Source organism: Phyllostomus discolor, chromosome 2 (genome assembly GCF_004126475.2).
Source record: "Phyllostomus discolor isolate MPI-MPIP mPhyDis1 chromosome 2, mPhyDis1.pri.v3, whole genome shotgun sequence".
NCBI classification, from domain to species: domain Eukaryota; kingdom Metazoa; phylum Chordata; class Mammalia; order Chiroptera; family Phyllostomidae; genus Phyllostomus; species Phyllostomus discolor.
Genome location: NC_040904.2, coordinates 196,824,205 through 196,851,610, shown reverse-complemented (window position 1 = coordinate 196,851,610; position 27,406 = coordinate 196,824,205). Strand labels below are relative to the sequence as shown.

The window sequence follows — 27,406 nt, the reverse complement described above, 5'->3', positions numbered from 1 at the left end:
GTGCCTTGGTGTGTTCTTCCTTTGGTCCAACTTCTTTGGGACTCTCTGAGCATCCTGGACTCCCTGAAAGTCTATTTCCTTTGCCAGATTGGGGAAGTTCTCTTTTATTATTTGTTCAAATAACTTTTCCACTTGTTGCTCTTCTTCTTGCTCCCCTTCTGGCACCCCTATGATTTGGATGTTGGAATGTTTAAAGATGTCCTGGAGGTTCCTAAGCCTCTCTTCATTTTTCTGAATTCTTGTTTCTTCATTCTGTCTGGTTAAATGTTTCTTTCTTCCTTCTGCTCCTAACTGTTCATTTGAGTCCTGATTTCCTTCCTGTCACTGCTGGTTCCCTGTAGATTTTTCTTTATTTCACATAATGCGCCCTTCATTGCTGCCTTGGTCTTTTTTATGCTATTGAAGTACCCAGTGAGCTCCTGGAGCATCCTGATCACCAGTGTTTTGAACTGTGCATCTGACAGGTTGGCAATCTCTTCATTGCTTGGTTATATTTTTTCTGGAGCTTTGATTTGTTCTTTCATTTGGGCCATTTTTTTTTTTGTCGTGGCAGGCCTGTTATATAGTAAGGGGTGGAGCCTTAGGTATTCACCTGGGCATGGTAACCTGCGTTGCTGCATTATTTCACTGTATGTGGGAAAGAGGTTGGTCCGAGAGGGATCAATGGCGCTTTCTCGGCTCTCTGTTGGTTTTCAGTCATTTCCCCCACTACCCACAATCAAGTTGGACCCTTCCGGTACCAATTCCCGTGTGGGTGGGCTTGTGTACGTTCTAGGACCCCGTGGGTCTCTCCAACGACCTCTCCTGTGAGGCTGGGAGTTTCTCCTGCTGCTGCCTCAACCCCCACAGGTGGTTTCAGTCAGAGAATTGAGACTTTATTTCCCCACGCTGGGACCCTGGGTTGTTCTGCCTGTCTTGCTCCCCAGTTTATCCTCCCGATTTGTCAGCACTCGAATGTGGGGCCACCCGGTCCACCAGCCACCACCTCGCCGAGAGTCCTCACCTGGCTGCCTGTCTCCGCCCCTCCTACTGGTCTGGATATTTCTTTTTTAACTCCTTGGTTGTTGGACTTCTATACAGTTTGATTTTCTGTCAGTTCTGGTTGGTTTTTGTTTTTAAATTTGTTGTTGTCCTTTTGGTTGTGGGAAGAGGCACAGTGTGTCTACCTACACATCCATCCTGGCCGGAAATCTCTGCAATGGTGTTTTTAAGAAAGAGTATTTAACTGCTAGAAATGTATACTGAAATACTTACAGGTGAAATTAGGTAATGTCTGGGATTTGCCTTAAAATGCTCCAAGAAAAGAGGTGAGGGTGAAAGAGGAACAGATAAACCTTCTGACAAAACTGTAAATTTCTAAAGCTGGGTGAGGGCAGCTGGAGCTTTCACTGTATTATTCTCTCTTTTTATGTATAATTCTTAAAGTCTATTACAAAGTTTTAAAAAATCAGACATTAGGTTTTCATAGTCTGGTATAAAAGCTATAAGAAAATAATATGGCAGAAAAACATAAAGTTTAGGAAATTAAACTTATTACTTTAAGCTGGGAAAAAGATAAGCTTATTAAACTTTAGAATACTCAACTCTTTAAAAAGTTCCATATAATGGTAGTGGTACTTTGAATATCTACTGAAGAGAATATGGCAAAAGTGAATGTTAATTTAGTAACATCTTTAAATGAATTTGTGAGTGAATCACAAAAGCATCAGCTACTGTAACATGTGCACATGATGTTTTATGTATTTATAAAAATATTCAGATAATATTGGGCAAATATTTGGATTTGCAAATTTCCTGCAACAATGCCCAGGCCACTCAATACTCAGACTGAGGACAAAAAATGTGAAAGTAACAGATTGCAAGTTACTAGGCTTAGTGGAAGTACAAATAAATGGCTATTACCTGTCAATGTCAATCATTCATATTGACCTTCCATGTACTAATGTGAAGTTTGTGAAATTAAGTAATTCTCAATTTATATAATTTTTGGAGCCATGCCCTTCCCCCATCCCCAGGTTGGTATCACAGTACCAGTATTTTTATTTTTTACCTTTTATTTATACTGCATTTTTTCCATTACCATTTATCCCCCTATACCTTCTCACACCTCCATCGAATACCCTCCCCCTGGAGCCATGGTTTAAAAATACCATTAAGCAAGTCAGTTAAAAAAAATCAACAAAAACCAGTGTGGTCCCACAGAACAGTAGTTCTCCATCAAAGATTTTTTGTCCTTATCCCTGAACTCGGGCATTTGGCAATGTCTGAAGGCATTTTGGTGGTTATGACTGAGGAGGGGAGCAGTGTACTGGCATCTAGTAGGCAGAGGCCACAGACGTTAGTCAACACCCTACACTCACAGAACAAGCTGCACAGAGTAAGTTACCCAGCTCCAACTGCCTGCAGTGCAGTGGTTCAGCAGCCTGTTTTAGAGTATGAGGAATCACAGATTGAAGAAACCCACAAAAAATAAGTGGTTCAGGAGCTGTCTTCATTATTTATTTCTTATTTTAGGAAAATGACAGATTCAAAAAGCAAACCCCCCCCCCCCAAATCCAAAATGAAAATTATTTTTTTCATGATACAATCTAAGAACTCAGCAGGCTAAGAGGGAACTGAATTAACTTCAAAATAACTGCATCAAAGTGAATACATTAAAATTTTAACCTGCCACTGACACTATATAAAACCAAAATAATTACAGCACTTGGTCATATTTGGAGATTATGTCTAGATGAACTTCATGTTTATCTTACCGAACTGCAGTTTTCCAATAACACAATGTCCTTATTAAAACATTTCTGTTGGGGCCTCAACATAAGGAAAGAAACCAGCAAAGCTAAATATCTAAATAGCACTAGCTCTTTCACAAATGGCATCTTACTGAGTGGTTTCCTCTGGCTACGGGCACACTACTGTCAATGCTGTAGGCCCACAACTAAACACCTACATCAGGCTAAGTAACACAGCCATCAGAGCTCCAGATACTCCTTTCACCCTAACCCTGATGCAGCCTCTGGACTCCCTCCTTCTCTTTCCCAGGAGGAAAGCCACTCTCAGAGCTGTACACCCTTTCAGAAAAGCAATTTGTGTAGTCTGCAATAACTCCTGGCCAAATTCTGATCCTGGTTTTTCACAAAGTATCCGCTCAGTGTTCTTTAGATGTCAATGACTCAGTGCTAACGGCATTCCACTGGAAAAAATCATTTGGCTAGAAAAAGGGAAACTTAAATGGCAATCCTCATTTGTTCCTGTATCTGTAATCAAATATTTATTGAGCACCTACTATATGCCAGGCACTAGAGTTATAATATTTTTCTGCCAATAACTTTTCTCTGGAAATATTCACAAAAAAGTTAACTTTTTTCTACTTACAAAAGGAAACTAAGTTCAATTGTTCAACTTCACGGTTTTTTATTTTCACTGTTGTTATTTTTAAGTTAAAAATTCAAACAGTACAATGAGATATAAAATGCAAAATAACTTTCTTTATCCTACCTCTGATACTTTCTCCCTCTCCCCAAAAGTAATAAACATTCTTTATTTTATGAATCCTCCTCCCTCCACAACCCACCCCCCAGTTCAATATCCATTTATGATTAAAAGTGGTTGTCAATGGATGGGCCAAGATGACTTCCTGATTTCTGGTTGAACAATTTAAGTGGTGCACTTAACTGAAATATAAAATAATGGCAGAGCAGCAGATCTAAAAGGAAGGTGGTGAGTTAGAGGTGCCTGTGAAATGTGAATGACTAAGACCTAAAGTATCTGGAGATCAGGAGAGTGGCCGAGTTTGAATGCTGAGATTTGAGTTTTTAGAAAACAGTTATGGAGGCAAACCCATATAGTAGGGTATAGGTATGGAAACATGGAGTAGATGAATTCAGCTAGAGATGATACATAGTGAGAGAAGACAAGAAGGCCCTAAAGATCAGTATTTTGGAAAAGAGTAGTGCAAAAGCCGGCAAATTGTAAGAGTAACAGTAAAAATAGTTAACGTGTTGAGCTGCTTATATACTAAGCATTACATTAAGCATGCTTTATAATACCCAATTTACTCTCACCAACTTCTGAAGAGTGCTATTACTAAACTTCTAAATAGTACCAAGTATTATTACTCTTATTTTAGAAAGAGACTGGGGCCTATGGAGGTTAAATAACTTGTCCAAGGTTAACCAGCAGAATGTGAATGTTGCTGGTCTGAGTCCAAAGCCTACATCCTTAACCAAAACACAAAATCGCCTCTCTGAGGAAAAAGGCAATCCAGAAGGGAAACCAATCTTCTCTTTCAAGTTCATCTTATTGTTTTAAAATATAGGTTATTATTCAGGTATGGTAAGGCCAACACATTAGGAGACAACTGCCATTAAAAAGATAGTGTGTTCTACTGAAGAAGAGCATACCAAGATACTTCTAGAAGAGTATATTCTAGATACCAAGAAGAGGGTGGGCTGCACCACAGGGGAGGGGAGGGCACTGGGGGCAGCATCAGGCTGTCCTCATCTCAGATCACTCCCCTTGCACGGGTGGCTTTACGCTTCATAGAACTATAGTCCCTTGAATCTAGAAACACAGATCTGAACTTTTTCTTCTGTGAATATATTTTGAAGAGTGGAAACTCCTCCAAACCTTCACTGAACTGGTGTTCTTATGATGCATAGGCACCACGATTTTTCTGCTGACTCATCCTTAAGAGAGTTCTGTATTTATTAGCCTAAGCCCCAGGGTTAACAAAGTAGCAGTTAGGAAGGATTCAGGCGGAAACCAGAGGAAAACTTCAGGTATAAAATGCAAAGAAGAAAAACAATCAAAAGGCAATAGATATATTTAGAAATCTAGATACTAAGGCTAAGAGAGCCACAGCAGGCATCAACATGGACAAGATCACACAAACGAAATAAAGCGAGTATTCCAGCGCTGCAATTTCCCACAGGCTACATGGGGTTCATAAGTAGTGGGCACCTGGAAATGGCCCATGACCTGTTCCCCCCTCTACTCCTTTCTTAGGTTGCAGTGTTTACCTCTGGGTTGAAGATGTCAGTAGAGGCTGTTAATTCTGTTTGATACTACCCAGGTGCACTTTTTTTCTCACAAGAGGATGATCAGTGTAGGTTCTTGTCTCTTTTGTTGACTCTTTCTTCCGCAAACAACAGCAGCAGCAAATGTTTACTGAGTACCCATACTGAGTCAGGCACTGCTCTAAGCATTTTTATACAGACTAACTCATCTCATCTTTACAATAAACTTTTGAGCCAGAACTCATTTAAGAGGAAACAAAGGCACGGAGAGACCATTTGTCCCAGGTCACGTACATAAATGATAGAGGCAGGATTTGAACCTAGGCAGCTGAACAAAAGCCAAGTCTGTTATTTATTGTTACAAATGCAAATAACTTAGAGTTAAAAAAAATCAACTTGGTCTAATATAGTATTTTGTATAATTTGTACAGTTTTTAAACCAGAAGCTGGACTTGTAATTTTAAAATTATTTAACAGATTAACTTAGAAAATTCATGTCAACCCATGTTTTCTAGTAATATCTACATTTAATCCCAATAATTTGTTTCAGATGAGCTATATAATCCATATGTATTTGCCTCAGATTACACGAGCCTAGAAATTGGCTGCAAAGAATTTTGGGACTATATAAACAATAGTACTCTGTTCTCATCCAGCTCATCGACTTTTAAAAGTAACTCTTATGACACTGAAGAGAGAATATGGCCAACATATGATAAAACTGATTTCTTTAATTTACAATAATCCCAGATAAACCAGTAAGAAAAATATTTAAAAAACTCCAAAATGGGCAAAGGACATAAACAGGCAATTCAAAGAAAATTCTATTTACCACACAAGTGGTAAATACAAATAAAAACATGTTAGACTTTACCCTTAACTGAGAATGTGCAAATTAAAGTTACTTTTTATCTGGTAGTTGGCAATAATTAAGAAGTTTGATTATACTTAATATTGTCAAGGATATGAGGAAACAGATACTTCATAAACCATTAGTGGAAGAATATCTATAAAAATATAAATGTATGTATCCATTGATCATGTAGCAATTCCAGTAGGCACCTAATCTATGGCTATAACTATAAAAGCATGCTAAATGTACAAATGAAAATATTGGCTACTATAATAATTTAACAACCCATTTACATCTCCAAAGGTCAAATTATACAACATTTCTAAGTGCATTAGACATATATTTTTGCAAATAATGTATATATGAATATAATTACACTGAAAATGACCTGGAAAAAAACTGATTACAGTGGTTACTTCTGAGGAGAAAAGTAGAACTGAGGAAGAAAAGGGAGATAAAGGGAAAGCTGATGCTCTTCCTGTATTTGACTTTTTCACCGTGAGAATATATTCATGTGTTACATATGTGGGAAAAGATGCCCAGCATATGGCCTGATAAAAAAGGTGTTGAGCCCTGGCCGGGTAGTTTGGTTGGCTGGAGTACCATCCTAATAGGCCAACGTTGTGGGTTCCATCCTGGTCAGGGGTCAGGGCACAGACAAGAATCAACCAATGAATGCCTAAGTAAGTAGAACAACAAATTGATCTCTCAAGTAAATTAAAAAAAAAAAAGGTGTTGAATTGTTAGTTTAGCAAATGAATTAGAATGATCCTGTGTACTTTTCTATATCAAAACTTATTCATAGTTCCTTGATTTAAAATGTCAGTACTATATCAAAGCCACATACTATGTTAACTATTGTCAGTAACCAGATGATATTTGATCTCTGCAAGTCTGTATTAAACACAAAAAGCATTAGGAAGCTACAGACAGCTGCTAACAGAAGGCAGCAGAAGGCAAGAAGCACTGGCACAGAAACCTGAAATTGTGTAATGCAGAGTAAGTTTGTTAATGAAGCCCTCACATCTACTCTATACAATCTGTGCTAATTTAGAAGCCTTTGATTTCTATTCTCATGTTAACAGAATTTATCAAATTACTCACACTGACTTTTATTTAAATATTTGTATAAATTTTTAATTCCTTCAGAAAAAGTAGTATACTGAGAGTTATATATTCTTAAAGTTTCCACCATTCCAGCAGAACCTCTAAATTTTTAAAAAATTCAAAACAAAGGAAAAAGATATCTGTAATTAATTTATAATTAGATTTCATGAGGAATATCTGCCTGGAAACAATTATTTATTAGCTACTAAAAATCTTTTAAAAATATTTTATCTTTGACTATAGCTTAAGGCTACAGGTCTAAATGTAATTATCACATATAGAACAGCATTTAAAAAAATGATCGAAAAGGATGAACTCCTGTTGTCAATTGCTATAATTTCCTTATTTCTTTCTAGGCTAATTACAGAACACCACAAAATAAACTGATAAGGAAGATTGTCATTACCAAACTATAGAAGGTAGCTATTTTCTCTATTTGTAAGGAAGAAGCTTTTGGTATGTAAGGAGCTAAAACTGTCATAATTAACAAAACCCTACAAAGGAAAATAAATTTTCCCATTACTATTGCTAATATACTGTTTCTATGTGCTTTTCACTTACCTTTAATCAGTATACAATCAGAAAGTATACTTTGAAAATAATCACTTATTTTCTTGTACCTTCCCCACCTTAAACCTTAAATAATACCATACAATAGTACCTTGCAACATTCAAGATATTGTAAACCAATAGGAAATACTTTTTGAGGTTTATACATTTCAACATAATTTCTAAATAACTTCTAAATTATTATTTCCAAAGCCCCAAATCCAAGCATTTTTAAACAGCTCTGCAATATCAGCAAAGCAAATCTAATCATAGAATTCAAAAAGATTAAGTAGGTTAAAAGGGTCCATAAAAATTAGTTCAATTAATTAAGCTACTCACAGACAGCATAGTTCTAATTTCTCCACTTGACCTAGATGAAAGATTTACTGCCTTTGCCCATGTTCTTTTGATCCGTACACTTCTTTCTTTGATGGTTCCCACTTGTTTCCCCAGAACTACACTACAAAATGGCCACTGAACTGGAGGGTGTGTCTTCATCATTACTAAGCATTTTCCTATCAGAAGCAGCTCTTTGGAAAAATCTGAACATAATTTCTTCAGTGCCACTTAGTATTACTCGGTAACTACAAAAGAAGTAATAGGGAGAGTGGGGTTTTAAAATGCCTTTAAGAGGATATTGCTTAATATTTGTGTTACTTAAAAGTTTTTTAAAGCCAGCAGCAGGTATGACATATAATTTATAAATTTCCCTGACTGCAGGTTTCTGATATTTTCCAACAGAAATGCATCTCATCCAATTAATATTACATGGAATGTTATACACAACAAAAAGTTTTAAAAAGAGTAATTTAAAATTTTTTCTATATTATAATACAAGCATACTTAAGTACAATAATGCATGGTCCAAAACAAAACATACCCATCAAAAGAAGATGAACAGACTCCAAAGGGAGAAAGCTGACTCACACAGATTATACACTGAACTAACTAAAAATAAAGAACAGCAGTTTCTTGGCCTTAACTAAAGGAGGAGAAGATAGCAATGGTAGATTGAGCTCTCCCTACCAACATTTGTTTAATCCACTGGCACATATCAGGGCACTTATTGAATGCAGAGCAAAAAGAAAGGTGAGGAATTAAAACTGTCGTTTTTAAGTGCTTTAAGAAAAAACATAAGGCCAGGTCAGACACATTGGCAAAATTTTTGGTGTGAGAAGAGCATGTAATAAACATTAAAAACAAGCTTGGATATAAGTAGGGCACATCCAACCTTATTCTTGTTTTCACTTATCAATAATACTAGTACTACTAATAATGTGGAAACAGAATTTGTGATTATGTTAACAGATAACGGGGAGATCTTTCTCTCAAAATGATTTACCCCTTTCATCAGAAAGGGAGAATCTGTAAGCAAAACAAAAAGGACAGGGTAAGATAGATGTATACTTAAGTAGAAAACCCACTTATTTCTATTTCTTTCTTTTACTTATTTATTTTTAGAGAGAGGGGAAGGGAAGGAGAAAGAGGGAGAGAAACATGGATATGTGAGAGATACATTGATCAGCTGAGTCTTGCACACCCCCAACTGGGGACCTGACCTGCAACCCAGGCATGTGCTCTGACTGGGAATTGAACTGGCAACCTTTCAGTCCGCAGGCTGGCACTCAATCCATTGAGCCACACCAGCCAGGGTGAAAATCCACTTTAATAAAGGAATTATAGACATATGAAATTGCCCTGGCCAGGTGGCTCCGTTGGTTGGAGCATCATCCATGCACCAAAACATTGTAGGTTCCATCCCTGGTCGAGATGCTTATGAGAGGCAACCAATCATTATTTCCCTCTCACATTGATGTCTCTCTCTTTCTTTGTCTGTCTGTCTCTCTCTCCTTTGCTCTCTCTCTCTAAAATCAATAAAAAAAAATATCCCGGGTGAGAATTAAAATAAGAGACATATGGGATTAATGGTTATGGATTAATCAGCAAAATCCCAACATTAAGATATATAGGTGGCCAGATTCTGTCAGCTAAAAAATGACAATATGGATTTAAAAATACAGGATGTCCACAAATTTATTACTTCAAAGAAAAATTACTAGGCATTTTGATCTGTTGTAGTGGGAATAACAAATCTCAATAGCTATATAAGCAATAACCTAAAGATCTAGAGGCAATGAAGTCAGCACACAGTGTAACACTGTGCCACTGTGGAATACATTGAATCTGGGCCTGTTCTCCTAAATCCTTATGGCATGATTTGCTTCTGGAAACTCAGGGAACAAACCCCTGGTACAGAATCAGGGAAACTAAAAGTGAGTCAGGGTGTCTGATCTAAAAATATAATGGAAATGAGCAGAATTTCTCCCTGTAATTCCCAATTAATGGGGGCCTCTAAGAACCTACTTTCACAACTTACCAAATTTGGAAATAATTTCATACTAAATGATGATATGGCAAAACTCCTTCACATAAGAAATGGGAAGCTAGCTTTAAAGAAATACAACGATTCATTCAAGATGTCACTGCTAATTAATGTCATTCTTGACTGCTACTCTAGTCTCTTTTCCCCAAGGCTTTTAAAAAATGACACTAATATAACTAATAATATACCAGATAAAATGTTAAAATCTATACTGGAATTTTGAGAATACATTGTTCCCTCTCTGATCCCTCCCCTACATACAGCACCACAACACAGTGATGTGGGTTGCCCTGCCCTGGCAAATACCTAAGGCTCCGCCCCTTATAATGTAACAGGTATGCTGAAACAAAGAAATATGGCCCAAATGAAAGAATACATCAAAACTCCCGAAAAAGAACTAAGTGATGAGGAGACAGTCAACCTATCACATGTAGAGTTCAAAGCACTGGTAATCAGGATGCTCACAGAAATGATTGAGTATGGCTGCAAAACAGAGGAAGAAGTGAAGGCTATAGAAAGTGAAATAAAGAAAAATATACAGGGAACCAACAGTGAAGGGAAGGAAACTGGAACTCAAATCAATGATTTGGAACAGAAGGAAGAAAGAAACATTCAACCAGAAAAGAATGAAGAAACAATAATTTAAAAAAAAATGAGGAGAGGCTCAGGAACCTTCAGAACAACTTTAAAAATGTTCCAATATCTGAATCCTAAGGGTGTCAGAAGGAGAAGAAAAGAGCAAGAAGTTGAAAACTTATTTGAACAGATAATGAAGGAAAACTTCCCCAATCTGGCAAAGGAAAGACATACAAGTCCAGGAAGCTCAGATTCCCAAAGAAGTTGGACTCAAGAAAGCACACACCAAGGCACATCATAATTAAATTACCTATGATGAAAGATAAGGTGAGAATCTTAAAAGCAGTAAGAGAAAAGGAGACAGTTACCTACAAAGGAGTTCCCATGGCACTATCAGCTGATTTTTCAGAGGAAACCTTACAGGCAAGAAGGGGCTAGAAAGAAGTATTCCAAGTCATGAGACGCAAGGACCTACATCCAAGATTACTCTATCCAGCAAAGTTATCATTTAGAATGGAAGGACAGATAAAGAGCTTCCCAGATAAAGTCAAGTTAAAGGAGTTCATCATCACCAAAGCCTTATTATATGAAATGTTAAAGGTACTTATCTAAGAAAAGGAAGATCAAAAATATGAACAGTAAAGTGACAATAAGCTCCCAACTATCAATAACTGAACCTAAGAAAAGCAAAAACAAAAACAAACTAAGCAAACAACCAGAACAGGAATAGAATCACAGGAATGGAGATCTCAAGGAGGGTTATCACTGGGGAAGGGGAGGGGGGGATAGGGGAAAAAGTGCAGTGAATGAGAAGCATAATTGGTAGGTACAAAATAGACAGGGGAGGTTAGGAATAGTACAGGAAAAGTCAAAGAACTTATATGTACTACCCATAGACATATTAGGGGGGTCGGGGGAATGCTGGAGAGAAGGGGGGTATATGTCAGAGGGGGATAAAGGGGAGAAAAAATGGGACAACTATAGTAGCATAATCGATAAAATATATATTTTTAAAAATCCTACAAAAAAAGAGGAAGATGGTACCAAAAAAAAAAAAAAAGAAGAAGAAGAAGGAAGCCCCTGTTGTTCCCAAAGCCAAAGCCAAAGCAAAGGATTTGAAGGCAAAAACTTGTGCTAATTGTGGATGTCAAAGGCAACAAGCACCAGATCAAACAGGCTGTGAAGAAGCTCTAAGTCTAAGACGTTGATATGGCCAAGGTCAACACCCTGATCAGGCCTGATAAGAGAGAGGAAGGCATATGTCTACTGGCTCCTGTCCTGACTATGATGCTTTGGATGTTGTCAACAAAATTGGGATCATCTAAACTGAGTCCATGTGGCTAATTGTAAATATAAAAATTTTACATACATACATACAAAGAAAGAAGAAACTCTCGAGAGGAATTTTTTAGCAAGACAACTTTTAATGTGGGAGATTGTGTGAGAGCCATCTCCCATTTATTTGACTGATTAAGTGTAGGAGTGTGGAGCTAAACTTGAACACATCGCCAACAAAGGATTAACATTTCATAATTTACTGAGAAGTATGAAGAATGAAGGAGGGAAAGAGATCAAGATAAGAGGGGAAAAAATGAGCTTTCCCAGTCACAAACAAAGGAAAAGAGAATGGATTTCAACGAACACCAAAGAGCTCAACTCTAGAAAATATGATTACCAAGGACAGAGACTTGAGAGTAAAAGGTCAATTGAGGACAACACTGTCTCTATAGTGAAGTTACCAAGAAACAGTGTAGACACACTACTAATAATGCAAAGAGGTCTTTCAGACAAAAAGTTCTTATTTTCAGGTACTCTTCCCTCCAGGAGTAGCAGGATTCAAGATAGGACAGAGGACTGAACGTTTCTGCATTAATTTATAATGAAAAAATCTGAAAGCTGTGAAAGGGCAAACTCAGAACTTGAACATCGAAGGCAGTGTTTTCCAACTGGTATGTGGCAAGAATTTTTAAAACATGCAATACCTGTCTATTTAGTCAGGGGCATTGACCTCTTAGACTGTCAATAAAAAATGATACCAGTCAATGTAACAACAGCCATCTGGTGTGAATAAATCAAAATTATACATATTGTGGGGGGGTACTATAAATTTTTGTAATTATGTGTCATGAATTTGAAAAGGTTGAAAATCACTAGTCTAATGTAACTAGAGAGTTCTTACTCTCAAACATTTGAATTAAAGATTACAATAACAGAATAAAATGACAATATTGGTATTTCAGTATTGATTTTGCTTAATATCCATGTTAAATGGGGTATCGATCATTTTCTACATTTTCTCCTATTGCTGTTCAGCCTAATAGGCCCAAGTCTGAGGTTACACTATCTTTCACACTTCAGCCTTTTGGAGTAGTCAGGCTCTGAGATAATGTTAACTTTGAAGCTTTTTATAGGGAACTAGCCCTAATGAAACGAAGACTGTCAGATTCTAAGGACAAGGACTGGGAACTGGATCTGGGGACCTTGCTCTTCCTTCTCTTTCTTAATTCCGCTACTACACCATCCCTCATTGCACCTCTAGTCCTCCCAGATTAGGAGCACTCAAAAGTGACCTCTGGAAGGAGAATACAAACGACCAAAATTAGAAGAAAAGATAGTAGAATTAAGTAATAATCCATGAAATTGATATTAAAACAAGATAGTTCAAAATAGTTTTAAATAGGAAAAGAATGTGGTTGGAATACTTTTCAAAACTTTACTTCATTTAAAATTTTTAATTTTAATGCAGCATATAACTCTGAGTCTTAAGACATAAATCATTCTGACTCTGAAACTCATTAAAGTAACAGTATTATATTAAGTATGCAAAAAATTATCACAGTTACATTTTCTTAGTGGAGGAGAGCTTAGGTCCTATGATGAACATGGTGGCCTGATTTGTTCAATCTCTATTCTACCTTCCTTCTTTCTAGTGTGTCCCTTGTATTAAAGAAATGGGAAAGCTAAATGTGGCATTTCCCTAATTATATTGCAGCTAGGGTTCTAGATGTACAATGGGATCCTCCAACTAGGTATACTTGTGAATGATTTAGTGGGTGGAAAAAAGCAGAGGTTCACTTCTTGCTCCTTTGCCCACCTCCTACCCCCTTTTTTTGCTGTTAAAGCTGTGGAGGCAAAATATTTCTAAAGCAGTATTCCATAATGTATTCTTCAGCTTCCTGGCAATGCAGAAGCAGTTGTGGTAGAGACAGTCCCTACATTCTGAGTTCTAATACCGTTGTATCAGCTTTGTATGCTATTGAGAGGCAGATGTGGTGATGGCTTCCAGATTCTTGGTTTCATGAGCCTAACAACTCTGATAGACCTTGATCCACTAGAACTTCCAACAACGTTCTAACTATGTCCCCGTGTTAAATCTTTTCCTGTTTATAGCAGAGGGGTTTCTGTTTTCTGCACTAGGATCTATGGCTGGTACAGAACTTGGTATCTAGCAGGGCTGGTTAAACAGAAACTGAAATATGCCGCACTGTCTTAGTACTTGAGTAATGAATGACAAGGAAACACACTGCAGGCTAAAAATCTGATGACCACTACAGCCAAATGACAAAACTTTTGATAAAACTATTGCCACAGTATTGTAATGCCTTGGAAGACAGACCATGCTTTCAGCTCTGCAAAAAAGGCTCTGCCTGTGACATGAAGTTCAAATTAACTAAAAGGAGTTATAGGGAGGGGGGATGGTATTCCCATGGCTGGAAATATCAAAAGATAGGAAAGAAGACAGTGGCCTCAAGCCATTCTCAAGATCCTCCCCAAAATAAGATGTTGGCCCAGCTGCTAAGATAGGATAAGAGGTGGTACCTCTTCACTGAAGCCTCTTATTGTTGCCATTAGTTGATTGAGAGGAAGAAAAACAGCTAATGAATAATCTACACACTTCAGAGTTAAGAACTAATGTACAATGGGTTCTTTAGCTATGGTTATTTGTGTATGAAACTACCCAAAAGCAAACAGGCTGGAAACCTACTACATCTCAGGAAACTATACAGCCAAAGAAACCAAAATCCTACAAAAACTGGCAATTATTCAACCTCTAAAGCAGTGATTTTCAAACCTGTTTCATCTCATGGCACACATAAACTATTACTAAACTTGTGCAGCACACCAAAAAATATATATTTTGCTGATCTGACAAAAATATTGGTACAATTTTGATTCATTCACACAGGACAACTATTGTGTTGGCTGTTGTCATTTTTTTTTTATTTGACAATCTAAGGGAAAAGAGGTCAGTGCTCCTGACTAAATAGTCAGGTATTGCATGTTTTAAAAATTCTTGCAGCACAATGGTTGAAAATCATTGCTCTAGGGCAACTCTTAGGTCCACAAACCTGCACCAGCAAGAATTAGACTGTGAAAGGTATGCAGTTGCCAAGAATATACTTTAACAGCCATTTCATATAAGGCTCTTCAGCACTAAGAGATAAGGGATAGTTCTCAGCAAAACCAGAGGCCATGGATGAAAATGGACAAGAATTAATCCTAAAAAACAGAAAAGGGCAGCAAAACAGTTGTTAACCAAGGAAGTCATCTTGCAGAAAGACTTTGGAAGAAATAGATGACACTCAAAAGGGATAACTGAAAAGTTTAAAGCAATGACCATTTATTTTCAATGCTGTAAGCAGTGTGAAGGCAACCAATGGGAAGACTGAAGGACCCAGGCAGTAGCAACAGCCTGAAGGCCAAGGAAAAGACGCAGTGTCATGGAAGCCCTGAGAAAGCTGCAGCCAAAGGAGTGCCCCAACAAGAGTTGTGGCTTTACACACAGGAACATAATCACCGCCGAATGGTGGTCCTTCAGGGAGCATCTCTCTAGTGCTCTCTCTCCTACCCTCTTGCTATAAACTGAGTATTTGTGTCCTCCCAAAATTTGTATGTTGAAACCTAATCCCCAGTGCGGTAGTATTTAGAGGTGGGGGCTTTGAGAAGTAATTAGGTCATGTGGTTGGAGCTCTCAAGAACGGAATCAGCACCTTGGTAAGAGACATCGCAGAGAGCTCTCTCACCCATGCCCAAGTGAGGACAAAGGGAAAAGACAGCCATCTATAAACCAGGCAGCAGGCCCTCATCAGAACAACCATCTTAATCTTAGATTTACTAGCCTCTAGGAGTGTGAGAAATGAATTTTTGTTCTTTATGAGCCACCCAGTCTATGGTATTTTTGTTATAACATCCTGAACGGATTAATATATACCTTGGACTTGCAGGTCCTTCTTACTGGCTAAACCCAAAAGTATCCATAGGACAAGGGAATACATGTGATGCATTCCATAATGAGCAGAATGGAATTATGGGTCTGGATGGGCACACGGAGAAAACTCATTACTAACAATAACATTGATCCCTTACCCATATGCCTGTATATTAAATAAACCACGGCCTAAAGAAGGAGTCAAAATGGAAATTACAAACCCATGAGACAAACCACTTTTTAAAGCTCATGATATAGCCAATGCAGCACTCATAGGAAAATTTAATTTTAAAAATTACTTTTAGTACTTAAAGTCTTTAACTCAAGAAGCTAGGGGAAAAAAGAGCAAAAACAAACACAAAGAAAAAGAAAGGAAATTAAAGAAAAAAGTAAAAAATGAAAATAAATTTAAAACCATAAACATTCAAATGAGCTGATCAAACAAAACCAATAACTCTTTTAAAAATCTATCTGGTAAGTCAATACGGTGGCCAACTTATGCAACATAAAGGGAGAGGGAATAGATAAACATATGTAACATGATCTAACTAGTGTTATAAAACGGAAACTGAGAAACTACTAAGAATATTTTATATCAATAACTTTGAAAACTTAGATGAAAAGCAATTTTCTGAAGGAAAAAAAAAAAAGCTAACATTTACCGAATGCTTACAATGTGCCAGGCACTCATCTAAGTATTTCACATATATTAAGTCATTTAATACTCACAACTGCTCTATGAGATTAGTACTGTTATTTCTATTTAATACTGAGAAAACTGAAGCATAGAAAAGTTAAGTGAACTCCTCAAAGTCACATTAACTAATAAATACTGGAGCTAGAATTTCCTATGCTGTACAGCTCCAGAGTCCACTCTTCTAACAACTATATTACACTGCCTTTCAGAATAAGAACAGACAGACAAACAAAAAACAATAAAAATATTCCCCAAAATAGAACACTGGAACTAAGCAACAACCATGAAAGAAATGGAATCGGGAGATCAGCATCTCCCTATACCCAGCAAAGGCCTACGTAATTTAAGGACCACTTTGGCAATACCCTCCAGGAACAGATCATTCCTAAAGGATAGCAGAAATATGTCACCTCAGAATGTGCCACTTAGGGCTATATTGATTATTTTCAGTTGTAGGCACTTGAAAACAGCAATGCAGGGGGAGGCTTTCTCTGAACTCCCCTTATCTGCGTAAAGAAAGATAAATCTTCCAAAAGGAACTCCATTGTCGTAAATACCCTCCCTCTCTGGGAGTTTCTTCGACCACAGAGGACCTCTTTTATTACAAGAAGCAAGGCTAGGAGGCCTATACACCCAGACAAACTCTGTTACAAACTATCACATCTCCCATCTATTCTTTTAAGGTCCCTTTCATTCCTAAAAATAATTTACTTTCCCTAAGACAGGAGTCCCAACCTCCAGCCCCCCGTCCTGTACCAGTTAAAAAAGTTAGGAACTCGGCCTCACAGCAGGAGGTAAGATGGAATGTAATGCATTTATCGCACTTCAATCATCCCAAAACCTCCCCCACCCCTCGCCCCCCACTGGTCCATGGAAAAATTGTCTTCCATGAAACCAGTCATGGTGCTTAACCAAACTTTAGCCAGGCTCCAGAACCTTTGCCTAAATCCATTTGTACACTTCCTTGCAAAGCCTAGTACTAGCAAGAACCCAGTTAAGGCATTTTAGCACAAGTCTCCACATCTGAATGACCTCAATATCAGTTCCTCATCTTCTACCATCCCCCTGCCCAGGTGATGTCTGACTACCCTGGCATGTTTTCAGCAAGAATCTCTTAATAGTGTCTTTCAATGAACAGAAGCTCTTACCTTTGTTATAACCCAATTAAACCTCTTTCTTCCATGGTTAGTGCTTAAAAAAAAATTTGCCTAGTGGAAGGACACATGCTTTCTCTAAAATCTTTATTTTATGTTTTGCATTTAGACCTCCCATTCATCTCAAACTGCTTTTTGTGTGGTATCAAACAAAAGTCAATATATTTTTTTCCCCACATGGATGTCCAGTTAACCTGGCATTTACTGAACAGACAATCCATTCCCCGATGAACTACAATGTTGCCTTTGCCATGTATGCATGGCTCTGTTTTTGGATGCTCTTTTCCAATGGTCAATTTGACCATTCTTGTGCCAATATCAAAATATTTTAATTACTCTAACTTTATAATAGGTCTTGGTATCTGATAGCATAAAACCCTCCAGCTTTATTTTCCTTCAAGATTGCTTTGGCTATTCTTGGTAGGTTGTAGTTCTGAATTTTAGAATCAGCTGTCAATTTCAAAGCCAGTCAGAGAAAGACAAATACCATATGATTTTACTAATATGTGGTGGAATCTAATGAACAAACTGAACTAACAAGTAAAATAGAGACAGACTTGCAGATAGAGAGCAGGCTGACAGCTCTGGGGGGAGTGGATGAGGGAGGGGTGGAGGGATCCAGCAAAAAAGAAAAAGGACTCACAAACACAGACAACAGTGTTGTAATTATGGGGGGGTAAGGGGTGGGTGAGGGTGGAAGAGACTATATTGGGGATAAATGGTATGGAAAAAATACCATAAAAATAAACTATTAAAAATATATAAACACAGGGGGGAGGTTAGGGGGTGGAGGGATAGAGCAAAAAGGAGAAAGGACTTGTGGACATGGACAACAGTATGGAGACTGCAGGAGGGAGGGGAGTATAAGGGGATTAAATGGTAATAGAAAAATAAAATTAAAAATTTAAAAAAATAAATGAACAAAACCTACTGATATTCTGATTGAGCTTGTTTTAAATCTACAGATTAATTTGAGGAGAACTGACATCTTTACAATACAATAATGATCATCAAATCCAAGAACATTTTTATTGCTTGCCTTCTAAGTGAATTAGGCGGCTTCCCATCTCTTTCTGTATCTTGAGGTACAAATATCCAACAAAGGACTTACACCCAGCATATAAAGAACTCCTTCAAATCAGTAAGAAAAAGAGATAACTCAACAGAGAAATATGAAAACAAACAAACCAACCAACCCACAAAACCCCAAACATGTGAAGTGGCTTCACAAAAGTGGATATAGAATGGGTTCATAAACAATTAAAAAGACTCAATTCCCTGGGAAAATGCTCTCCCCCCATACACATCCACCGCAATGATAGAAAGAAAGATTGATGTTAGCAAGTGTTGGTGAAAATGTAGAGCAAATGGACCTCTCAAATACTGCTGGCAGGAGTATGAACAGGTACAACCACGTTAGAATACGTTTGGGAGTATCTGCAAAAGGTGAACTATGCATTTCCTATGACTCAGCAATTGCAATTCTACGTATACGAGGCCTGTCTGGAAAAGAGTCCAGCCATTGTTAATATAACACGAACAGTTTGCATGAGACCCATGTAACCTGGCAGCCAAGGAGAGTGGACTGAAATGCACATGTGTGAATAATGACAACTCCACTGTACTAACTCAGTGGGGGCAGTAGATACCAGTTGAGTGAGCACGTGTAGTGTGGCCATCACATTCAAAATGGCTGAGCAAGTAGAGCAATGAATCCGCATCAAATTTTGCATTAAGCTTGAACATTCTTCCACAGAAACTATTTGAATGATTTAGAAGGCCGCAGCTATGGGCAACTGGTGATTGGCAGTTTCATCACAACAATGTGCCAACTCATGCATCGCGTATCACGCAGACTTTTTTTGTGTGAAACATCAAATCACCCAGATGATTCGGCCTCCCTGCAGCTCAGATTTGGCATCCGGCAATTTCTGGCTTTTCTCAAAACTAAAATCACTTTTGAAAGAGAAGAGATTTTAGACTGCTGATGAGATTCAGGAAAATATGACAGGGCAGCTGATGGCAATTGGGAGAACAGTGTGAGGTCCCAGGTGCCTATTTTGAAGGGGACTGAGGCATCATTTGTCCTAGTACAATTGTTTCTTGTATCTTATGTCTTCTTCAATTATTGTCTCTAATTTTTATATTACAGGGCTGGGTACCTTCTAGACAGATCTTGTATATCCAACAGAAATATGTTCAACAAAACACATACACTAAAGGGTTCACAACAACACTACTCACAATTGTCTCAAACTAGGAACTACCCAAAGACCATCAACAGAATGGATTTTTATAAATGGACACATTTTCACATTACTATAAAGAAATAAAAATGCTCACATAACAATATAGATGAATCTAACAAGCAAACAAAACCAGAGGAAAAAAAAAATCAGACAAAGAAAGGGCATATACAAATGCAATTTCACAGTGTGTACACTATAAAAATAGACAAAACTAATCTAAGTTAGTTATTATAAGTCTGAATAGTGGTTATCCTTGGGGTGGGAAGAAATGACTGACAGCAAGAGAAAGCTTCTAAAATACTGGTAATGTTCAGTTTCTTGACCTGGGTGCTTGTTATATGGGTGTGTTCACATGTGAAAATTCATCAGCATTTATGATTTGTGGACTTTTCTTATGAATATTATGCTGTCATAAAATTTAATGCATTCATATGAAAATAAATCAAATAGCAAGCTGAAAATTTTTTCTATACATAACATTTGAAAAACTCATGCAAATCAATTTTTAAGAAGCTAGTATCCAGCTGAAAAATGGTTCTAAATACAAAAAGAAATGTCTAAGCAAAGAAATAAAAATGGCTCCAATAAATGCACAAAATGTAAATTAGAACAATGGAATGCTATTTTTTCCTTGCAAATTAGCAAAGATTAAAGGAAACAAGAAGGCTGTTGAGGAGGATTTGGTGAAACTAATATGCTTATTCCTAATGGAAACTTAAGTTGATGCAACATTTCTGCATTCAGTCTTTAAAAATTGTTCACCTTTTCACTCACTAGTTTCCCTTCTAGAAATTAATCTAAGAAAAATTCATAGTTACAATTAAAGACAGTCTTATGTCAGTATTGATTATAATGAGTATTTTAAAACAATATAATCATCCCATAATGGGAAAATGGTTACATTATTATAAATATATTAATGCAATAAATAATGTTTTCAAAGAGTAATGAATAAGAAAAGACTCATGATAACTTTAATTTAAAAATACATACAGAATTCTATAATATCTTTTGTGCTAGAAAATATCACACACTTAAACATACACTTGCATGGAAAAAAGTCTGTAAGAACACACACTATAATGTTAATAATGGCAGTCTGTGGATGAGAAGATAATGGATGATTTTAATTTTGTGGCCTATTTCCTACAATGAAATATACCTTGAGCATTTATTATTATTACATTCAGAAATCTAAGAAAACAGGGAAAAAAAAAAGAACATCCACCCAGTTTTTTTCTAGAAATCTAAGCAACCTAGATTTTTATCTCTCCTTTAGTTCTCACATTCAATCTGTAACTCTTTCTTCGACTTGACTTTAGAAGTATCTGTCCAAGCCATTACAATATTACATTATTCCTTCTCTCATTTCCAAAATTCAGGCTCTTGTCTTCCCTAGAGAGCACTTTGAATCCAGACTCTTCATTTTGGTAATTTTGCCCTATCTTCCATTACTTCTACATTCTAGCCACATCAAATCACTTTATGTAGCGACCCTCCCACACTCACACCCCTGAAAATTCCACATCAGGTACTTTCGCACCTCCCAACCTTGGCATCTTCTCCTTTCTTTCCCTGCACTGCATTTTCTCCCTTTAATCTGTCCAATCAGATCCACAGTTCAAGATTCACGTCTGGCAGCATTTACTGGGCATAGGTAACTCTCTGAGGCTACAAGAGCAGGTAGCGGTTTCCAAATCAGTCCTCCAATGACAGTTTGCACATATTTCAACATTTATCATTCTATACTGTTTAAGCCCAGCTCTCCCTTTGTACAGAATGGGCCATATGTTTTTAAAAATATCTTAAAATGTAGTTGAATGTGCAAAGGGAAAACACACTTTTAAACAATTTACCTATGTAGGGGTGGTGAGTTTCCACCTGTGTCTGATAAATAAAGGTCAATAAAAAGACTCGCCCCCCCCCTTTTTTTTTCATTCAAGATGGCAGAGAACGTCTTAAAATAGCCCCACACAAAAGCACACACACCCGGAGCCTTCTGCCAGAACTAGCTACACTAAGCGCAACAGAAAAGGACAAAAGAATTTAACCTAGATGCTCAGATGTCCCAGCCCTAATCACTCACAGTGGGTCCCACACACTTATTTTAAACCATGTTAGAAAGCTGGCACCTGCTGTCTGCATTTTGAGGGCGACACCTCGACCAGGATCAGAGATCTAAAGCACTCCTGGATAAAGACCCAAAAAATCAAGGATGGAAAAGGAGGAGGCTAATTTGCATTGGCGAGTATCCAAAACGCACACTTGTGCCCCGCCCCAGCCAGGGGCAGTCCCCCAGAGGGGTTATCAGTCTCGGGGAAGGAACAGGCAGGGCTCGCGTCCACCCGCCCGCCTGGGAATTCTGGGCCGGCCAGAGGTGGAGGCGGAGGCGGAGGCTGAAGCTGGTTGCGGAGAGGGCGTCTCGTGCTACACCTGTCAGGCTGCAGCCAACACTAGGCCCAGAAATCGCCGAGATTCGGTGACTGAGGGCGGCAAGAGCGTCACCCGATCACCCCGGGATCAGTCCCTCGCTTGCCTCCTCGTCTTCGCCCTCATCCTTCTCAGACAAAGGCAATCCACATCCACCGCCATTTTCCTCTTACCTCAAAAACCACCTCTTCGTCAAACTCTGGTGTCATCCTTCTCCGCCATGCCACCCGCCTCAGCACGATGGGAAATGAGGGCGGGGGAACTGGAGGCACCCAGGCTTCCACTTCGCCGATTCCCTGGTGTCCAGAAAACTACAACTCCCAGCATGCCTCGCAATTCACGCCCCTTTTCAGACACGCTTATTGGAGCAGAGGATGATCCCGTAAAACGGAGAGGCGGGAATGAGATGAAACTCGAGCCCTCTGATTGGCGGAGGCTGGACCTTTTGTCCGCCGTTTACAGCTGCAACTGGTAGGGGGCGCCTGGAGCACTGATTTTTTTTTTTTTTAAGGCGCTCGAGTAGGGCACGCGCCGGCGGAGGCGCGGTGAGCATTGCTCGTGCCCGCCGCCTGCGGCTCGCGCCCGGGATCTCCGCAGGGTCCCTGGAGCCGGGTGCATCCTTTGTGCGGCGCTTAGGTTGCGCGGTGGAGCTGCAGGACAAAATGTGGGCATAGCTGGAGCTTTGCTTTTCTGCCTAAACCTCTTGAAACAATGGACCGTAAGGGGAGCATGGATTGAAGGGGGCGAGCGGGGAAGCGAGCTGCCTGAGGGAATCATGACTTCTGCCGCGGGTAAGTGACGGCGCTCGCGCTGCCGCTGGAAAGTTTGTAGCGAGCGCTGTTAGTCTTGGGTTCTGGAGCAACTTTCTCCTTGGGCTAGGTTAGCAGTGTTCCTTCTCCTTTTCCCGAGGACTGGCAAGTGCGGAGCAGACGGCATTTGCGGCCGCCTTGTTTTGTCCCTTCCTGCCAAGAGAGGCTGTTTGGAAATCGTGTAGCTCTTGGGACCTTTCTTTAAAAGGAAACCCGTGTCGGGGGCTCTGCGCCAGGTGAAACGCTAAATGTAAAGAGCACGCTTGCTTGTCTCCTAACATTTGAGCGACTTTGCCTTTGCGTGCGAAAATAGTTTAGATGACCATGTTAAGAAATCAGTTATTCTAAGAAGGGGCAGTGTTCCCAGAGTGTTGAATTCGGCGGCTGCTGAATTGCTTTAACCTAGTATCGACTAGGTTTAAAATCCTGACGCTTATTATTTATTAGGTTAAGAGGTTTCAACATAGTTACTCCTATCCTGGTGTTTTTTCCTCTTACCAGAGAAGCAGAGGGATAGAATTGCCGATGGCAATTTTTTGCTTATCTCCACCCAATTTTTAATGGATTTTTTTCTTATTTCTACCTGGTTAGTGTAAACAAAGCCTTATTTTCCCCTCTGCCACCGATAGTGCTTTCCTTTCATACAAATGACAAAGTGTTTATCTTTGTGTGGATTTTGAGCAATTCTGTACATTGTGTTTTCTCAACATTCTTAAGGAACAATTCTTATATTCCAAAATAATTGCTGAAGTGGTTTTAAATGTACTTTATAAGAACACAAGTTCATTTTTAAACCACGATGTAATGTATTAAGTAGTAAGGTTTTTAAATTTAGTTTCATCCACGAAACAAATAAACTTTCATTAGGAATTTTATAGTAAAAGAGTGTAAAGTTTTGCCTCAAAGTTACTTCTGGAATCACCACTTAAGTATCAGATTAAATTTTCTTTGCTTTTCTTGGCATTTGTTTTAAATTCCTGCAATTTGAAACTGTCAGTAGCACCGTAAATGTTCTAAGTTGTCTTATTTCTAAAGCCTCAATGTATTGAAGTTTGCATTGCTAGGTGTAATCAGATTACAGGTAACTAAGCAAAAAGTTAGCTAATAGTCATAAGAAAGCAAAGAGTGAAGTATTTGTGTAGTAGCGTTCTTGAAGAAATTGTGGACCTTTCCTTTCTGATGTTACATGTCTGTGTAGATGTCATTGTATGTTATTTATAAACTCTTTTTCTTAACCAAAGGGAGGCTTTCTACTTGAGGTGAATTATTTTCATCTTAAATTTCTGTGGCTCACCTTTATTCAAGTTTTCTTTGTTACTGAGCTAGTCTAAATAACTTAAATTTAAAGTGGTTGGATTTAAATCCTTCCAGTCAATTTTAGCTCTTTCTTCTTTGGAGTGTCAAGCACATTTAAAATACTTATACCTTATATGCATCAGTTTTCAATCCCAGTCCTAACAGTTTATAATGAACAGTTACAGAAGCATTTAATTTGACATTGAAATTTGAAACCTGACCTAGGGCTCAGTCAGAAAGTTTATGATTTTGTTTAGGAATTTTATAGTAAAATAGTGATTTTGATTCGCATTACCCTAAAATAATGCAAGCAATTTTTATATTTTATCAACTTTACAATTAAAGAAATCCACAGGCATTTTTGTGGTGTTTTAAAAGAGGGATACTTCCTGTGTTTAGCTGAGTTAGTTGGTTTTTAGCATTGCTTGCTGAGAAGCATTAACTACTTTTTTGTTCGCCATCTGTTAAGATTTATTTTAATTTTTTCTCATGTCTAAGTGGAAATATGGAAGAGAATTGGGTTTTATTTCCATCCCATTCTTATAAAATTGCGTGTTTATCATTCTTACAAGCTGTTTATGGTTTTTGAAACAATAATCAGGTTCATTAAAACTTTAGGAAAGTTATTTGCAATTGGGGAGTTGTTTACATCTAATCTAATACTGTGGTATTGGTATTTGGGATGGTTGGCTTAATTTAAGGAAGTAAGAGAAATATTGTAGAACATCTATGTTTTAAGCATCCTGAAGAAGAGCTTACTTTGTTTTTCTGCATCTGTGAAAGAGTAGGCCTGTAGTAGAGATTTTAGAATTATTCTAATCAGTATATTTAGAAGGAGAGGTACTTTTTCTATCCTTTTGAACTTGTACAGGTCATGGTCTCATTAGTGCCTGTGCTTTCCTATATAGCTGGTTCAAGAGCTAACAAAGTGTGCATGTGAACTGCAGCCATCTGTGTGTAACAGATGACAGTATGTTTGTAATATGTTAGTGAAATGGTAGTAGTGCTTTACTTTCTTACCTTACTGTTCCCTGGAGCCAAACAGCTGTGTAAATAAAAGATTTGCTGCTTAGCTCTAAAAAGCATTGGGTCTGACTGTTGATACAGTATTAAGATCCTAAGGTGCTGGATTCATTTCCAAATATCATGTACTTCAAGAGTTTGACATTGGAGCAGACCATAATATAATGCCTTGTTATTTTTTGAGTTGTGTTTCTTTCATGATAGAGCCACACACACAAAAAAATGATAGTAATAATGAAGGATTTCAGATATTTCTGTACCAGTGACTTAGTTGAATACTTGTTCCTACTGATAATTAAGAACTTATTCAATAATTCTATTGAAGTTGATTCCTGCTACTTTTCAAAATATCCTACATTAAAATAGATATGGACTTTTTAAAGAAAGAAGTTTCCTGTTACTGAGACATATTAAAGAGTATGTGTATGTGGCACTTCTGACCGTTTGCAGGGACGCATTTTCACCCTTGGGGACATCACAATGAGACAAAAGTGCCTATCCTTCTGGATCTTGCTTTCTAGAGGTGGAGACAAAGTTCTAATAAAGAAAAATCATACAGGGCAAAGGGGCTGGAGAATATAAGGATTCTCCTGAAGCAAATATCTCAGAAGTTACCATCTCAGAATCATATAGGCTTTACAATTCTGTTCAGCTTCCTCATTTGTAAGTAAGGAAAGTGAGGCAGCTAGATCTGCCACAAGACAAGTGGTTAGGTTAGCCAGTTCCCTAAGTTGTGTTACTAGCTTCCTCCAATAGGTGGTTAACTAAAGTGGTAAGCCAAACTTCACAGTTATGTATTTAATTCAGTAAGTGTGCATTGAGGGCATTAGGTACATAAATGTAGCCCTTAATGGGCTACATTTGTTGGGAATCAACCACAGCTAATATGTAATCAATTTAATTTATAGGACACTAAAGAGAACAGGGATTTATGTCTGTTAGAAGCAGACCTAGGCACAAAACACATTTAAAGAAGAGTAAAACTGGTATCAGTGATTAAAAAACAGTTTAACTAAAAATAAAAAAATCGACTGGTTAAATGACTTGGAAGCCTCTGACAAAGCTGCAAGATTCAGAAAGTAAAAGTTTAATTTGATGAAATAAGATTTTTAATTGTGGCAAAATACATATAATATAAATTTATTAACTTTATCATTTTTAAGTGTCAGTTTGGTAATGTTAAGTACATTCATACTGCTGTGCAGTCAATCTCCAGAACCCTTTCCATCTTGTACAATGAATTCTCTTTTTATTCCTTCAAAAATCCCAGAGGTAGGACCCCTAATGAATGGTTACAGAAATGCCCTGGCCAGTGTGGCTTACTTGGTTGGGCAATATCCCCCAAAACTAAGGGTCGCAGATCTGATCCCCCTTCCGGACACATGCCTAGGTTATGCATTTGGGTTCCTCCATGGAGGCAAGGAAGGCTACCGATCCATGTTTCTTGCATTGACCTTTCTCCTTTCTCTTCCCTTTTCTCTAAAACCTCTCTCCCTGTCTTCCTCTCTAAAAGCAACAGGGGGAAAAATGTCTTTGGGTAAAGATTAAAAAAAAATGGTTACAGAAATGAAATCAACGTGATAACAGTGTCAATTTTCATTATCTTGAGTAAGATGAGAGGTTTGGAGGTGGCCTAGGGCATTTATACTTTCTCTTAAGAATTGACTTAATGGATCAAGAGTTGAGTTGAGTCCTGGCTGATTAGCCCAGTGGACTGAGCACTGGACTATGAACCAAAGGGTTGCAGGCCCTGATTCCTAATCAGGGCATATGCCTGGGTTGTAAGCCAGGTCCCGGGCATGGGGCATGTGAGAGGCAACCATACATTGATGTTTCTCTCTCTCTTTCTCCTTCCCTTCCCCTCTCTAAAAAAATAAATAAAATCTTAAAAAAAGAAAGTTAAATTGAAGGGATTATTTTACCAAACTTTAGCATTAGGCTTCTAAGGGCTTTACATTTTTTCTGCTTAAGAAACAAACAAACTGATAACATGCTTATTGAATAGATAACTGAATTGTAAAAAGCTTTGGGAATGTATATTAAGTTATTTTGA

At 38.0% G+C, this 27,406-nt stretch overlaps 2 protein-coding genes across 9 annotated transcripts in view; one reads left to right on the top strand and one right to left on the bottom strand.

The window, feature by feature from the left end:
• The window catches only part of VEZT (vezatin, adherens junctions transmembrane protein), a 65,730-nt gene extending 43,195 nt beyond the window's left edge, over positions 1 to 22,535 (bottom strand). For all 6 annotated transcript variants that reach the window (XM_028531800.2, XM_028531802.2, XM_036019430.1 and 3 more), the window contains exon 1: positions 22,399 to 22,535. In XM_028531800.2, the coding sequence (XP_028387601.1) occupies positions 22,399 to 22,434 (36 nt within the window). In that variant the 5' untranslated portion in view covers positions 22,435 to 22,535. The remainder of the gene's footprint in view (positions 1 to 22,398) is intronic.
• A 175-nt stretch (positions 22,536 to 22,710) lies between these two features.
• The window catches only part of FGD6 (FYVE, RhoGEF and PH domain containing 6), a 112,503-nt gene continuing 107,807 nt past the window's right edge, over positions 22,711 to 27,406 (top strand). For 2 of the 3 annotated variants that reach the window (XM_028532628.2, XM_036019426.1), the window contains exon 1: positions 22,715 to 23,016. In XM_028532628.2, coding sequence (XP_028388429.1) covers positions 23,001 to 23,016 — 16 coding nt within the window. In that variant the 5' untranslated portion in view covers positions 22,715 to 23,000. Of the gene's footprint in view, positions 23,017 to 27,406 lie in introns of all 3 variants that reach the window. The other variant, XR_004901672.1, reaches the window with a different exon arrangement.